The sequence below is a fragment of the Electrona antarctica genome, assembly GCF_951216825.1.
Source record: "Electrona antarctica genome assembly, chromosome: 14".
Taxonomy (NCBI): Eukaryota; Metazoa; Chordata; class Actinopteri; order Myctophiformes; family Myctophidae; genus Electrona; species Electrona antarctica.
This window is the reverse complement of record NC_136795.1, coordinates 27,675,723-27,690,391: the sequence shown is the minus strand read 5'-3', so window position 1 is coordinate 27,690,391 and position 14,669 is coordinate 27,675,723. Positions and strand designations below refer to the sequence as shown.

General features: G+C 42.6%; 1 protein-coding gene across 1 annotated transcript; it reads right to left on the bottom strand.

The window, feature by feature from the left end:
* Positions 1-681: 681 nt before the first annotated feature.
* On the bottom strand, positions 682-13,328 carry hs3st3b1a (heparan sulfate (glucosamine) 3-O-sulfotransferase 3B1a). The gene is made up of 2 exons (XM_079520963.1): positions 12,419-13,328; positions 682-2,741 (listed from the first exon to the last, which is right to left on the bottom strand). The coding sequence occupies exons 1-2, from the start codon at positions 12,979-12,981 to the stop codon at positions 2,123-2,125; spliced, it is 1,182 nt and encodes a 393-aa protein (XP_079377089.1). The 5' UTR covers positions 12,982-13,328; the 3' UTR covers positions 682-2,122.
* Positions 13,329-14,669: the final 1,341 nt, after the last annotated feature.

Below are 14,669 nucleotides of genomic sequence, written 5' to 3'. Positions count from 1 at the left end.
GGCGTATGACACTCAATTTGATTATGAAGATCTGATTTCTCATATTGTATATGTCATGGATTTGACCGATAAACACGTCATAAACATGTCATCTACACACCCATACAAACACTTTCTGTGGTAAGACATTGGAAATCTGACCTCACTTCACATTGTTACTTCGGAGTGTCAAGTTTCTGCTCAGGGGCTTAGAGGAACGCCAGTGTTTTTTCATAAACTGTCACTTCTCTAGAGATGAGAAACCTGACACTTTTATGTACTTGCAAGGGCCTTGACAACACACACCTCCCACTGGTGGCAGTAGGAGTGCTGACATAACAAAGAGCACCGTGCTAATTGGATTGCTAGCTTAATAATGTGCGGGTACACACCAAGTACACCACCTTGCCCACAGGAGTAAAGAAACCATTCACATCTGCGTCAAACAGGGCGAGGTGGGAGAAGAAGCACAATTAAACCATGTGTGGCAGAATAAACTTGTGAGCCCAATTAAATCTGCTGTCTATACTGCTGTTACAGAAATATTTACAGTATGGGACCAGGCGGTAGTGTTTTTATTTACAGTATGGGACCAGGCGGTAGTGTTTTTATTTACAGTATGGGACCAGGCGGTAGTGTTTTTATTTACAGTATGGGACCAGGCGGTAGTGTTTTTATTTACAGTATGGGACCAGGCGGTAGTGTTTTTTGGAAAAACATTTATTTCTTGAACAACATAAATGTTCCATATGATCTACTCCACATTCAAATCTGCTTAATTTCCCTCTTAACAAAATAGTGCCTATATGTACAGGCTGAATAAAACTCAACCATACATCAGTTTTATAAAACAGATTTAGACCCTGTGTTGTTATACTTAACTTCCCTTTAGCACCCACTATGAAACTGGGTTTAAACTAAATGATCTCTTGGTATTTAGTCCGAACAAACTGCCATGCCACAAGTCAATGTATTCTGGGTAAAGAACGTTGTACGTGATGATTCAATTCAATACAGATCCATGACTGATTTGATCTCCTAAAGCCTTTTGGACAAAGCTATGAATGAACTGCCTGAGTTATACATAGTTGCATGCGGGTGTCACACAATGAAAATAGCTGATCTACAAGCTTACAGTACGTCACACTGCGAATCGTTGTGAGCTTTTAGATCGGCTGTTTTTGGTGCTCGACACTAGCAAGTGGCGAAGTATAAATTAGTCTTAAGTCTCATTTTGTCTGTGGTTTTCAGATCCATATGGATCGCAGGTGACATTATTGCATAATTACATTCAGTGAATTACATAAAATAGGAATAAGTGTGCATCGTTGCTCATCGTGGGGCCTGGATCCAGACTTGTAGCAGCTGTATGGAAAATAATTTATGATCACCAGTATTAGTATCTATAAAGATAGAACATGGGGATTATGTATAAACTTTTGTGGTAGAACATTCTATAGTTTACGTCGAATGAGCCACAATGTACACTGTGAATGAACTGCCATTAATTGCTTGATGGATCTTCATTTTATTGCACTCCCCTGGAGACAAGCACAGTGCTATCAGTCAGATGTAATTGACATGATGAGGAGCTATTACTGTATTGATTCGACTGGCAAGTGGCACTGGATCAGCTGAGGCCTCTATCGACCTTGTTAGGTGGACCAATGGACCTTGGCGGGTCAGGGGAATGTTAAGGGGATATTACCCATTTTTGTAAAGTTGGATTGCTTTAGGGCTAAGAGACATGAAGGAAACAGCATCTGAATTCAAGTGGTATAGCCTACATGAATTCACATGTATGTGTTCTGGATGTTGTAAAAGACGAATACAGACCCTGCTTGCAATACCCGTAACAAAACAATGTGCTTCAGAAAAACAGACATAAATGCAAAATTAATACAAAATACTAAGGGCATTGAAACTCAAATGCAATATGTGTGGTGGAACAGTAACGATAAACATGGATACGGTAGGCAGCTTAGTGAGTTAATATCATAGAAATAAATTATCATAAAATAGACCTTTGTACTCTTTACACATACACCAAATACTGTACAGATCAATATCTCAGAAACTTTAATATAATTACAAAAAAAACACACAGACAAGGAACCAGCATGTGTCTGTAGTCATTTCGTTTTTAGTCCCAGCCAAAGTCATGGCCTGTCATCTGGTAAAACTTACTGTTAAAGGGCTTATAAAAGTCCCTTAGCCTCTGCACGATTTCTGGGTCAATATTCGGATGGGTTCTCCCTTTGGTTTTGCCAAGGCAATGTGGCTTGCTGTTCCCCTCGGGTCTCTTCAGACAGGGGAACCCCTTAGCCGGGTTGAAATGGAAATACTTGTGGGTGACCACCCTCCTGAGCCCCAGGAAGTCCTGCACGCGAGCCATCTCCCCCGCGGGGTCGCTTATCAGACGCTCCCCGCTCACGAACAGCAGCTGCTCCAGGGGGAAGTACTGGAGCCAGCGCTCCAGGTGCTTGGCGTACATGCCGATCTGAACGGCGCTCCACGTGGTGTCGATCACGCCCGCCGTCATGTTCTTAAAGGTCAGGCTCTTGAAGGAGGGGATGTCGGGCTTCTTGGAGCGGGTCTGTGTGTAGTCCGAGATCACCCGTGTGACGGGATCCCGTACTACCACGATCAGCTTCGTGTCCTTGGACATGGCGTGGATTCGAGCCGGGACCTCCTTGGTGACGTAGTAACTGGGGGTCTTCTCCATGGTCATCTGGCCCTCCAGTGTCTTGGGCATCAGTTCCCTAAAAAGAAAGAAAGAACATACAGATATATTTCAATTCCGGGGACGACAACGTTATGACTTCACACAGTATACCACATGTGCAGTGTTGCTATGTTCATTCCATTGTGTTTTTAATATCTCCATGGCTGCCTCTCTTCTATAGAACATACCAAACAATGAATTAGAATAGACCCGCGCTCCCTGTCTCTGAGGTGGTTTTAATAGACAGAGAGACAGGATCTATCATTCATCGTCGAGAAAACAATCGCAGTCGATGTGAGCTACGCTGCCGCACCCTGCTGCGAGCGCGGTAGCAAATGACAGGGACTGGCAAAACAGAGGAGGACGGTTCCTCATTTGATGTTGTCTGTGAACACAACACGCACAGTTCATGACATGTTCTACCTTCAGCCCCCAAACCGAGACATTCATCACCTGCAGCGTCATCTAATCTACTTTAAGACCCCAATCCTATTCCACAACCCACAATCCTCCCATAGAAATATATTCCACCCCTTGATTACATGCTACAATGGAAGGTATTTTGCTATGAATAGGCGGTATTATAGTCATTATAGTTATATAACGTCGTGCCAAGTCTGATGGTGATGATTACAATTTCCATCTCATCACATTTGTCACTGGTGTCGAAATAAAAATGTTTTGGTGTAAAATGCTCAGATTCGGCGAAACCTCAGATCCACAGGGAGAGAAATGTGGAGCCAGGGAGCCGTCGACTCTCCTGATTGCATAGCTTTCTGACCCAGGATGGCTCTGCTAGATCATAATGTAGCCTGTTAACTGCAGCCCTGACTGGATAATGGCTATGGTGAGCCAAGGGGGGATTAGGACTAAGCCAAACACACTGGAGCATTAGAGGCTGGTTGACTGCCTGCTGGCTTACTGGGTGGCTGTCTTGTCCTAGAGAGACAGAGACGGCAGCGCTGAGGATAGTGAGAAGACGAGGGATAAGAGGACCTGACATGCGAAGTGTCTAAGAAAAAGTAGTTCATCCGCACCAATAGGAACTACAAAGCAACACTGCAGCTATTTTGACACATTCGGCTAATGTATGGCTTACATAATCAAACTTTGAACTTCATAAAATCTTTTCAACTTCACCACATACTGTGCATAGTGTATTGTAACACATTTATATTTGATATTACGTGTTGACGAAAATTGCAGTTATACATTATAGGGCTCCATTTTCGTCACCGCTAAAGCCCTTATCCCTAAACTTCTTTGCCTTTTTTTACTATTTTGAAAAACATTTTTGAATAGTTCAACTAGCCAATCTACATTGACACGTTGTGAGCTTGTAGACTGGCCATTTTAACTATTCAAAAATGTTTTGCAAAATAGTAAAAAAGGCAAAGAAGTTTAGGGAAAAGGGGTTTAGCGGTGACGAAAATGGAGCCCTATATATGCATCGGTATTCACAGAAGATGTTGAACATAAACATTGTTAGGTTTTTTGGTTACTCTCACACAAGTATATCATAACATTATCTTATTTTCCGCACTTGAATATGCACTGATATATTATTGGTGACCTATCTTTTTTGCAGTCTTAAACTTCCTTCTCACTTTTTTATTATCACAAAAGTGATAATAATATGAGTGAAGGATTAAGAAATAAAGATGATGAAAAGTATTTCTATAGCTAGCAAAGTGGCTAGCAAATCTAAATAGCACAGTGTGGCAGAGAAGCTGTGCCGTTTACAGCCTTTTACACTCAAAGGACCTATCCATTTGACAGATATGCACAATATATATATATGTTCATGCATATGCATTTTTGTCAATCAAAAGCAGAACCTTTCACTAAAATCAGGGCCACCACAAGTTTGCTTAGCTTAGCTGAAGCAAGCAGATGAAAACCTGGGTGGAATGTTGCAATATGAGCCCTTGGGAGATACCTTAGCAGCACTGCGAGAAGCCAACTTTATATTCCTCATTAGCTCATACAAAAATGCACAATTTTAATGCACTTTCTTTCCACAGAGGTCTCTGGTCCTACAACTTCACCACACATTCTCTCCCCCAAGAAAGAGGCTTCTTAACTATTGTGGAAAACAAAACCCACACACCTGTTCAAGGTTTGTGCTAGAGCAATCTGAGAACCCATCGTCAAAAAATAAAGGAAAAACAGCGGCCACTTTTATTGGCGGAGTCAACAGTCTGTCTCAAGAGACTAGTGCGAGAGAGACAGATAGCTACATCGGAATCTCCTGCATTGAGGGACACACACACACAAAAACTTACCACCAATTTAACTTTCTACTTAGTCCCCGAGCAAAAACAATCTGTGAGAGCGGCACATGCATTATTCATCTCAGCAGAGATAGAGAGGAGTGAGCATCTCTAGCTGAAGGAAGGGGAAGCCTTAGGGGGGCAGATGTAGCAAGCTTTCACAATTTGTTCTGCTTAATAAACAATGTCGCCTGGAACCAATAGGTTTTCAGTACATCCATCAATCCACCATGCAAAGACATAAAACCTTCCTGGAGAAAGCAGTACTGCCGTTTTCTCTAGATCTGATAAGAAAACCTGTGACACCATGTTACATTTAGTTGAATTTAATTAAGTACAATGGTACATCTGAGTCATTTTGTTTAATATGTTCAGGCTGCAAATGTTTTTAGTAAAACATTTAACCACTTATAACCTGCTGTCCCTAAGTTTGGGCCTGTAATTATAGACGAAACTTCCCCCAAAATGTCAAGTAATGTCAAGTAATGTTTCGCAAACAATGTTCAAAATTGCGAAACCAGCCAATCTTACAGTAGCTTGTTGATCTGATATTTTCACTATTCATTGTACAGCAAAGTATACAGGGCTTAAGAGGTTTCGGAAAACTGTTTTTAAGAGTCTTCAAACCGATATTAGTCATTTAGACTGCAGACTAAAACACACAGTCATCCTCTGCCCTCTAACCTGCCCTTTAAGATCACACAGGAGACCAGCAGGCCTGGGAAGATAACAGAGTAGAGAAGAAGAACGAGAGGTGTAAGAGAATAAGATAAGGGGGGGGGGGGGGGGGGGGAGAGAGAGAGAGAGAGAGAGAGAGAGAGAGAGAGAGAGGAAAGAAGGGATTAGATAGAATCTAGAGGAGAGAGGTGCGCTGGAGGAAGAGAAGAGACCATAGAGGTTAAACCTCTGACCCAACTCTGCCTCCTGCATCACTCGTCTGCCATTTCAGATGCTGTGTCTGCACTCTGCCCTGCTGAAGAGCCACATGACAAACCGCCCCTACCACCAGACAAGGAACTAGACATTAATCCAACGAGTGGTGTGGTTGTATAATTTCTCTGTGTTTTGTCTGCCGGGCAGTCAGGTGCATCCATTAAGCCAGCTGCAGGAGAGGCGGTGTTTGAAAGCCATGTGCACTGTTTACATTTAGCTCCTATCAGGAAGCCGTTTCAAAGGTAGGAATTTACAATGTTGCTGTATGTGTGCTGGATGCACTTAATGGTGAGTTAATAAGGCCTGGTCCACGTTATTCAACTCAACACAACTTGAACTACTTGAACCCTGTCATCGCTCTTCTGGGCACATTATAATAGGCGAACATTCAGCAAACATAGGCGGACATTTGCAGAAAATATCAAGCTCACAACACGTCACACAACGTGACACGTTGTGAACTTGTATGTATGATATTTTCGCAGTTGAGAATTGGTGTAGAGGGAGAACAGTTGAGAACAAAGTATATAGGGTTTAGTACCATGTATATATATATACATAGACAGTATATACACAGTATATATATATATATATATATATATATATATATATATATATGTTTAGTATACTGTATATAGATATGTTTGGTTGACGCCAAGTTTGCTGCTTTATTGATATGCTTGGGTCACCATGAGTGCTACTTTATTGGAACACTGCATGCTCTAGGGTGCAGGATGCAACTGTCCTACAATAACAATTTATCTGGCTTGTAGAACATCATGTTTTCACTGCTCCTTTGTAATGTGCAAGTCACCACGTAATGTGACTTGCATTATTTATATATACTGTATGTTTAACCACATGAACCATAGCATCCCAACTCTGTGCATGTTGTCATAATAGATGGAACTGCGCAAACATTTGGCAATATATAAGATCACGTTGCAACACGATACGTTGTGAACTTGTAGATTGTCTATTTTCAGTAAATATATTTGGTGTAGAGGGATACAAGGAGGAGTATAGACAGACACATTGTTATCTCCGGTCAACAAAATATATATTGTTTAAGACGTGGTTAATCATTTCTGAATAATGCTGTGTGATACTGCCTCGTGTTATCTTGCTCTCTGCATCCTCTGCTTGCAGAGAAGTAGCTCAACTACATGACCAGTCACCACCCTAAATAGAGATTACATAATCTATAATGCGTTTACAATATTCATATTTCCTGCAGTAATTGTTTCACTAGCTGTCGCTGGCCATCCATTTCAGGTCATCACATCATGACCTGAAATGTGCTTTGTGAATGCTCCATCACAAAACCCCAGCATGAGTCAATCTAACGTCATGATCGGTTCTAATCTTAAAGCTCTGTGAGAGGGGATGAGCTCAGTTAGGGCGTGCTACTATGGGAATCGTTCTACTTCTCACAGCACTAAAGACAAGATGAGAGGTGGTGGTATGCAGCCACTCAGAATAATCTGACCAAGTTCCCTATGAGACAAGAACCAGACATAAATCAAAGGGGCAAGTATTTTTAGGCGAGGGTGTTCCTTTGCCATCGTGAGCCATCTTATCGTGCGCGTGAAAGTCGTCATCGTTCGGCTTTGCACTCAGGGCATTACCGCACAGTTTTAATGTCCAATATCTTGACAACATTCCTGAAGCCTTTTCTTTCCCCCATCCTCCATTATTATCGCTGTCAGTATGCAGAATTCAAGGCCACCTGGATGGCTGCTGGAGACAGGCCCAAGAGGAGGAGGCTTTATTCTGGCTTCCCTCACACAGCCTTGCATTAACACATAACCATTCTGACTGTCAGTTGTTTATGGAACTGGCAAAACACCTTTTTTTTTGGTGGTGGTGCGGGAGAAGAGCGAGGTAACCACACTAAAATAATCACGCTAAAACTTTTATTCGTCTTTCTCTCATACAGGAAACCATCCATATAATTACCACCGGCTAACATATGCATATCGCTACACATTTACGCATGAACACATTTGATGGGTGTGGAAAAGTATGCTCTGGTTTGGTTTTTCCTATTCATGGTCTGTGCTGGTCTGAGAGGATTTGTATAGAAAATAAATCAAGGAGTCAAACAGACAAAAACAGAGAGATATTTGGAGGTAAGGCAGACTGTAAATTGAAAGTTACTCTGGCAGACTGGCTGTCAGTGCCCCTCTATAGTGGAGAGGATGAGGCAGGAAGGAAATAACGAATTCTCCCCAAAGACACTAGAAAAGTGAACAATGAAGAAGACAACAACTCCGGAGGGAATAGGAGCTGACCAGCGAGCTCCATCTTTAGGCTCCAATGCTTCCAGTGTGCTATACTAAGTGCTGTGGTGTGACAAATTGGCCCAAGTGAAATCCTTTGGGGTAAAGCACCAAATTAAATCTTCAATCACTACAATGGAAAAAGGAGAATTCGATTCCCCCCGACTATTACCATTGTACTCAATTGATTCCAGTAACAGAAGAATCATTTCTGTCTAATACGACTATTTGAGAAACTAGTTTGAAACGGAACAGGTGCATTACCTCTGGAACGCTTGGGGGAAACTTTGAGACGACAGCTAGCAATATTTAAAGTATAGAACTATAGAGTTCTTCATTATTATCATCAGTGGGTGTTTCTGATCTTTTCCTGTTGAAGTGCTGACACATTATGTCTCAGCTGGGAAGAACTTAAGCTGAAAGCTCTCTTACTTAACACAAATTCCCCTGCGTCCTTGCAAAAGACGAACCAAGAGTGTTGAGTAAGCAGAATGCCACTGGTGGACTTATATGAACCTACTCCTGGGAAATGCAACTTTCAACTCACAGATGCCTCAGAGCAAAGTCAACTTTCTGGCAAAAAAAGGCGTTTGAATCTTTTTCCTGGTCGGGTTCCATTGAGGGTTCTTTCTGGTGGAACCCTGCTGGGCTTCGTCAAAGGGCACTTTCACCCTCTCTGAGTACATTTGCATACAAAGTGAAGGCAGAGAAAACATGTTTCACACTAATTGTCTGCTCTTTTATTGTCAGGGTTAATGCAGACCTCAGGGGTTCCCCGGCATCCCCTTTCACTCCAGCTTCATAATACTGCTGGAGTTTCTAAAGACTCACTTAAAATTTACTACCCTCTATCTGCCAGTGTGCACTGTAAAATCGTGAGTGTTGATTTAACTTCAAAAGTGTGCAAATGTAACCAAATGGACCCTTACAGCTCCATTCAGTATTATTTGTAAGTTCTCAGAGTTACAAATGGATAGATTAACATTGACAATTTTACTGTGTGGGCTGCAATGAGCACCCCTGGAGCACTGTTCTGGATTGGGCTGTCTTCTGTGACACCCTCAGTGAGCTGTGGTAAGAAAACCACTCATTGTTTTATATTTGGAACCTCCCGAGGAAAACACAATTCAGCATGAAACATGCACCCTCAAGACCTTGATTGTTAGCTGGACCAAAGATACAGTAGACACGTACAGTAGTAAAGACGTCAAAAGAGGCGTCAAACAGAACATGCCGGCATAACGAGAGAACTGGTTATTAAAGAAAAGGAAGGGCAAAGGGGAGGCCGTTTCCCACGGCTTTGGGAGTTGCCTTCTGCGTTCTGTATGGGTAAGCGTGTACAATTGTCTGGCTGTTTCTCCTCTCCTGACTGTGGGTGAAAGCGTGGTGTATTTTGTGGTTTGGCGCCCCTGCTGTGGTGGCCTCTCCGCTAACCCCTGCAGGAGGCATATGATGGCAGACCTCCTCCGTGTCAGGACAAAATGGTGTGGGCACAGCTCAATGCCACCACAGGCCATGATGAGCCCACCCAGAGATCCGCCTCTCTTCGCCAAAAGCCACCGCTCGCTGTTAGTCCGGGAGCAGTGGAGCGAAACATTTAGCCAATGACGTCAACAACACACTTTAACCCGTTTTTTTACACCCTTTCCGTTATCTCCTGTAACATGCACATGACTTTATGAGGACAGGTGGATGTGTTGTGAGAGTTTTAATTGGTCTAATAAAACAATTTTGAAACTGAGTTAAGTTGTAAAATTGTAGCCTATAACACGATGCGTGCAACAATAAAAATGTGACCAACCGCAGTTCTCCTAACACTAAAAATGTAGTTCACTATGTCACAGAGGGTGATTATTTTGGTTTGGACCGTGGTCTTGCTCTAGTATATAAAGACAGCTGGGGTTTTCCTCACTGCACAAAATGATCATTAAGGGCTCACTGTGGCGCTGCTCTGCTGTGTGGGGTCAGTCTATAGCATGGTACTCTGGCTGGGCCTGCTCAAGCCAAGTTGTTTTAATTAGCCAGATTACAACTCCAGGGAAATTAGACTTCATTAGACACAGATCTCCAGATAAATCTGTAATACAATTCTCCCAAGTCCACCGCATAGTAAGGTTTCATGTAAAGTACTGAGTGTACTGTACTTGTTGAGAGCAGCAGGTTTCCCGTGGGTGTACTGTATATCCTGTGTGAAAACCAAAGCTGCAATTTCTCTGCATTATATACACCTGCATTGTCACATATAGTATTAGGGGACATTTTGGCCTTTGATGATATTTCTCCACACTTGCCAAATAACTACCTTTTGGTTCAATTACTGTGTGTCAATTACTGTTTTGTTTGTTCTCATTCCTCAACTATGGACAAAGGACTCTTCTTTACATAGTAATCATTTGAAAGTGTCCAACCTAAACCTGTCCGGAAATTCTTGGACATGCTTAAGCGAAAAGTCCTTTGAACAATATGCTTCACTTCACCCCTATTGTAGCTGCATGGAGCCAGCTCTGACACAGAATGTCTAGTCTAGAGCCATTGACATCAGTCTGCTAATCTCCAAGCTCAGTCAAATGGACACTTGCAATGCTAGTATTATTAATCCCTTATTGATAATGTTGTTCCTTTGATGCAATGTCTTCAGTGCCAAATGACTCGTGGAACTTTTTTGGGTACACAGAAGATCAATACTTTTCAGGGTTACATGTGTTTGTGAATTACGCCAGGTTCCTGTCAACAGAACAAGTTGCATAATTGTACACAGGACTGAGTAAACAGGTAGCTATTAGGAACTGCAAATTACATGGACAACATGTCACTATAGAGAATTTGAATTAGAAATGATCATGTCGCACAACTTGTGGAAGCCGTTAGGAACGTTGGCCCCCTTGATCTCGTCCTATGAAATTGAGGCCTGGCTTGCTCCAGTTCTATAAAAAATCACTGCCACTGAATCAATAACTCATACTGCATGCCACTCCTACCCAGGACTGATATCTTACCATGATGTAGCCTCTAATGACTCTGGACTATAAACCATCAGCTGTTTTACTGCATAAGGGACTCTGGTCAAACTAAATGGACACTCATTGCACAAACTGGTATTCCCACCTCCCTGTTCGGAGCACCACAGCTTGTGGAATTCCAAGGGCAGATGTATTAAAATTCCAGGAACTCTGTGAGCGAAGGTCATGCAAACCGGCAGAAAATCGATAGTACTTTGTAAATGAACACGGCAGTGAGGGTGAGTAGCCTAAAATACCAGAGTAAATTGAATATTTCTGGTGTTTACGGAAAGATGTGCAAGGGCTCCTCTACCTAACACTAGCAGGGTTAGGTAGAGAGTTTTGATTGCCTTTGGCATACCACCACCACCATTAAAATGTTAAGCCATGTGGTAAAGGTATTGGCCATGCAATCTTTAGGCTCCTTCTCACTTTTCACAGCAAGTGATTTCAGAGGCTTCTTCTCACTTTTCACAGCTAGTGATTCAGAAAAATAATTCCTATAGGCTAAATTAAACGATAACATTGTGTAATTAATTAAATTCCTTAGCTGATACTTATCACAATCTCATCTCTTGATTGTTTAAGGCCAAATAGGTCTATGTAATTTTTTTCATATTCAATTAATACAAAATTGGAAAATGTATTTCATTATTAGTTTATGAATCTGATATGGACCGAAAACAAATAAGCCCATGGGTTTGTTTTGAAACTTTTGACTTTATGCTGGATCAAAATTGGAAATGAAAAAAAAGGGCCAGAGCAGAGTTTAATTTTCAATGTGATGAAAATGAATGTATAATGTATGTAAGTATGACTGTTGAGGCAACAATGGCATGCATGCTACTATTAATTAAGCCCAGTAGTAGGCCTATTCTCTTCTGCTCCACAAAATATTAATTTATTTTCTTTACGTAGCCTATATATAAGTTCACTATAGTCTAAGTCTATAGACTTAGTTTAGTAGGCTATACTAAACATTGTTTATTGCAATTATTATTTAATTTAATTTGCCCTGTATACGTTCTATATATTTATTAAAAACATTTTATTAGACAATTTGTATTGTGTGTTCAATACAAAACATCATATTAGGCTATTTAGGCCATTTGATTTTTCTGCTGCTGCATATGAAAATCCGGGTCCATTTAAAACTTTTTTTTAAACTTTCATAATAAACGACATTTATTATTCAAGTAAAAATGAAATAATTTCCGTATAATGTACCTGTACCACTCCAGCCCCTTGTCGTAGTTGCGGTCAAAGAAGTGCGGCTCCGCTCCCACCGCTCTGATGTCGGGATGCACGCGGAGGAACTCCAGCAGCGCCCGCGTGCCTCCCTTCTTCACCCCGATGATGATCGCCTGGGGCAACTTTTTACTTTCCGACTCGTTGAAGAAACCTGACATGATGGCGTTATTATTACTATTATCTTCCGACGCTCTCGCCTCGCTTCTAATAATCTCGTCCCAGTCCTCTCCTCCTCTGCTGTCCAAATCGTTCTCGTTGTTCAGTAAGTCCCTGGACACTACTCCGAGAGAAGAAGAGGAGTCCTGGTTGTCAAATAATCCAACAACAACGTCGCTGCTCTCGGTCTCCGTCTCCGGACGTCCCGCTGGCTTGTTTACAGCGACTATCACGCCGCTTGGCATGGTCGAGCAGTAGCCCACACAGCAATATATCATGTACACCCAAAGTGACAGCATGATGCAGAATACGAACAGTTTGTTTTTCACGTGGGGTGGTGGCACAACAACATGTAGATTGTGTAAAAGCGGACTATATTCCATAGCAGGGCTGCCGGACAGGAGGCATATTCCAATTAGGCATTTTGGCAAAGTTCCTCCTCACTCCTCTTGCATCGCTGCTGAAGAATCTTCTTCTCGAGGATCACTTGTGATCTCGAGGATCACAGCTTGTTGTTGTATGCAAAGTAAAACTCCATAATCTGAAAGTAGCACAGATAGTAGTCGCTATAGAGGGCATAAAACAAAATGACAGTCGCGCAGGTGAATCAGCTGAGCTGTGCGTAAAGAAGTGAAGTCTCTCATCACTTGTTCGGGTGTGTGTGTGAGTCTGAGCGCAGCGGCAACTCTTCTCCACGGTGCGCACACGCGAGGTGCGTTTGAACGACAGCGGAGCTGGCCAATCCTAGCAGCCGTAATGGAGCAGCCCCTTTATAGTCCCGAGGGGAAGTCCTGAGTGACCTGCTGTGATTGGCAGGTTAGGATTTTTGTTTTGGGGCTGAAGTTCAGCCTATAAAACACACACACACACACACACACGCGCACGCGCGCACACACACACACACACACACACACACACACACACACACAGTCACAGTCACACATTCGGTTGAGCCATTGGCTCTCTGCAACTTTTATTTATAGAAGCTTTGTTTTGAGAAACTATATATCTGATAATCTAGCCACTAATTAAGGGTCTTTAGACCAGGGGTCTTCAATGTTTTTCAGACCAAGTACATCTTAGCTGAGAGAGAGATGAAGCAGGAAGGAACTAGCCTGGCTTGGCCAGCCTCATAGCGGAGATTCACTGAAGATTCTTCCCCGCATATGAGTCTGGACTTCGGCCATAGGCAGCTTGAAAGGTGGGCGTTAGTAGTTGCCTTGACAGACAGATCCATCTAGCCAATCAGCGTAACAAAAAGCTGACGTCACCACACAGTGCGCTGGTCCCATAGAGTATATATATAAGGCTGGTCCGCTCCTCATACCACGGCAACCACGCTAAAAACAACAAGGTCTGTTTAATAGTTTCTACTTTATACGTGAGCGAGATATGTCGGATATATGTCAGAGTCTATATCTGAAATAACTGCTGTTCTTATCGTTTCTGTGTAAACTTTTAAACTTGTTGCGTTGAGGGCAGCCATTGTTGTTTTGAAAGTCCTGCAGCATGAATGTTACGTCACCATATACACATGAACCAATCAGAGGCTGCTTTTCACTGTTGTACGGACAGCCGTTGAAACACAGTCACTGATTGGCCCGATTGGCCCCGGTCATTTTCTGATTTCTCCAGCTTCCGCATACACTCTGTCAATGAGCCCGAGTCCAGACTCATATGCGGGGAGGAAACATCAGTGAACCCTCGCTATGAGTCTGGCCGCGCCAGGCTAGGAAGGAACCCCCACTAGATATTGTAATGCAGCGGTCCCCAAACTTTTTTGGCCATGCACGCACCCCCCTCTTACCTCCTGACCTCTGATGCACCCCCCAACGCTAAGTCTTGTTGTATATGGCCGAAAATGATACATTTTTAAATATTCATGATTATGGCAAATGATCACAGAATGTCACTGCACTGAGAGACATGCAGCTGCTGTATACTCCCACAGTTGCTCTATATCTCCTTACAACAGTGTTTTACTGGATTTCGCCGTTTGTGCTAAATAACACCATAGAGCGTCGCAGTCCCGACCCCTTTCAGAAGGGGATTATTTCCTGGGCCCTCGTCG

Excerpts from the sequence above, each read along its gene's own strand:
- hs3st3b1a (XM_079520963.1), bottom strand. The coding sequence starts at position 12,981 with ATGGAATATAGTCCGCTTTTACACAATCTACATGTTGTTGTGCCACCA. Across the intron at positions 2,742-12,418 it reads AAGGGGCTGGAGTGGTACAG|GGAACTGATGCCCAAGACAC; the intron begins GTACATTATACG and ends CTTTCTTTTTAG.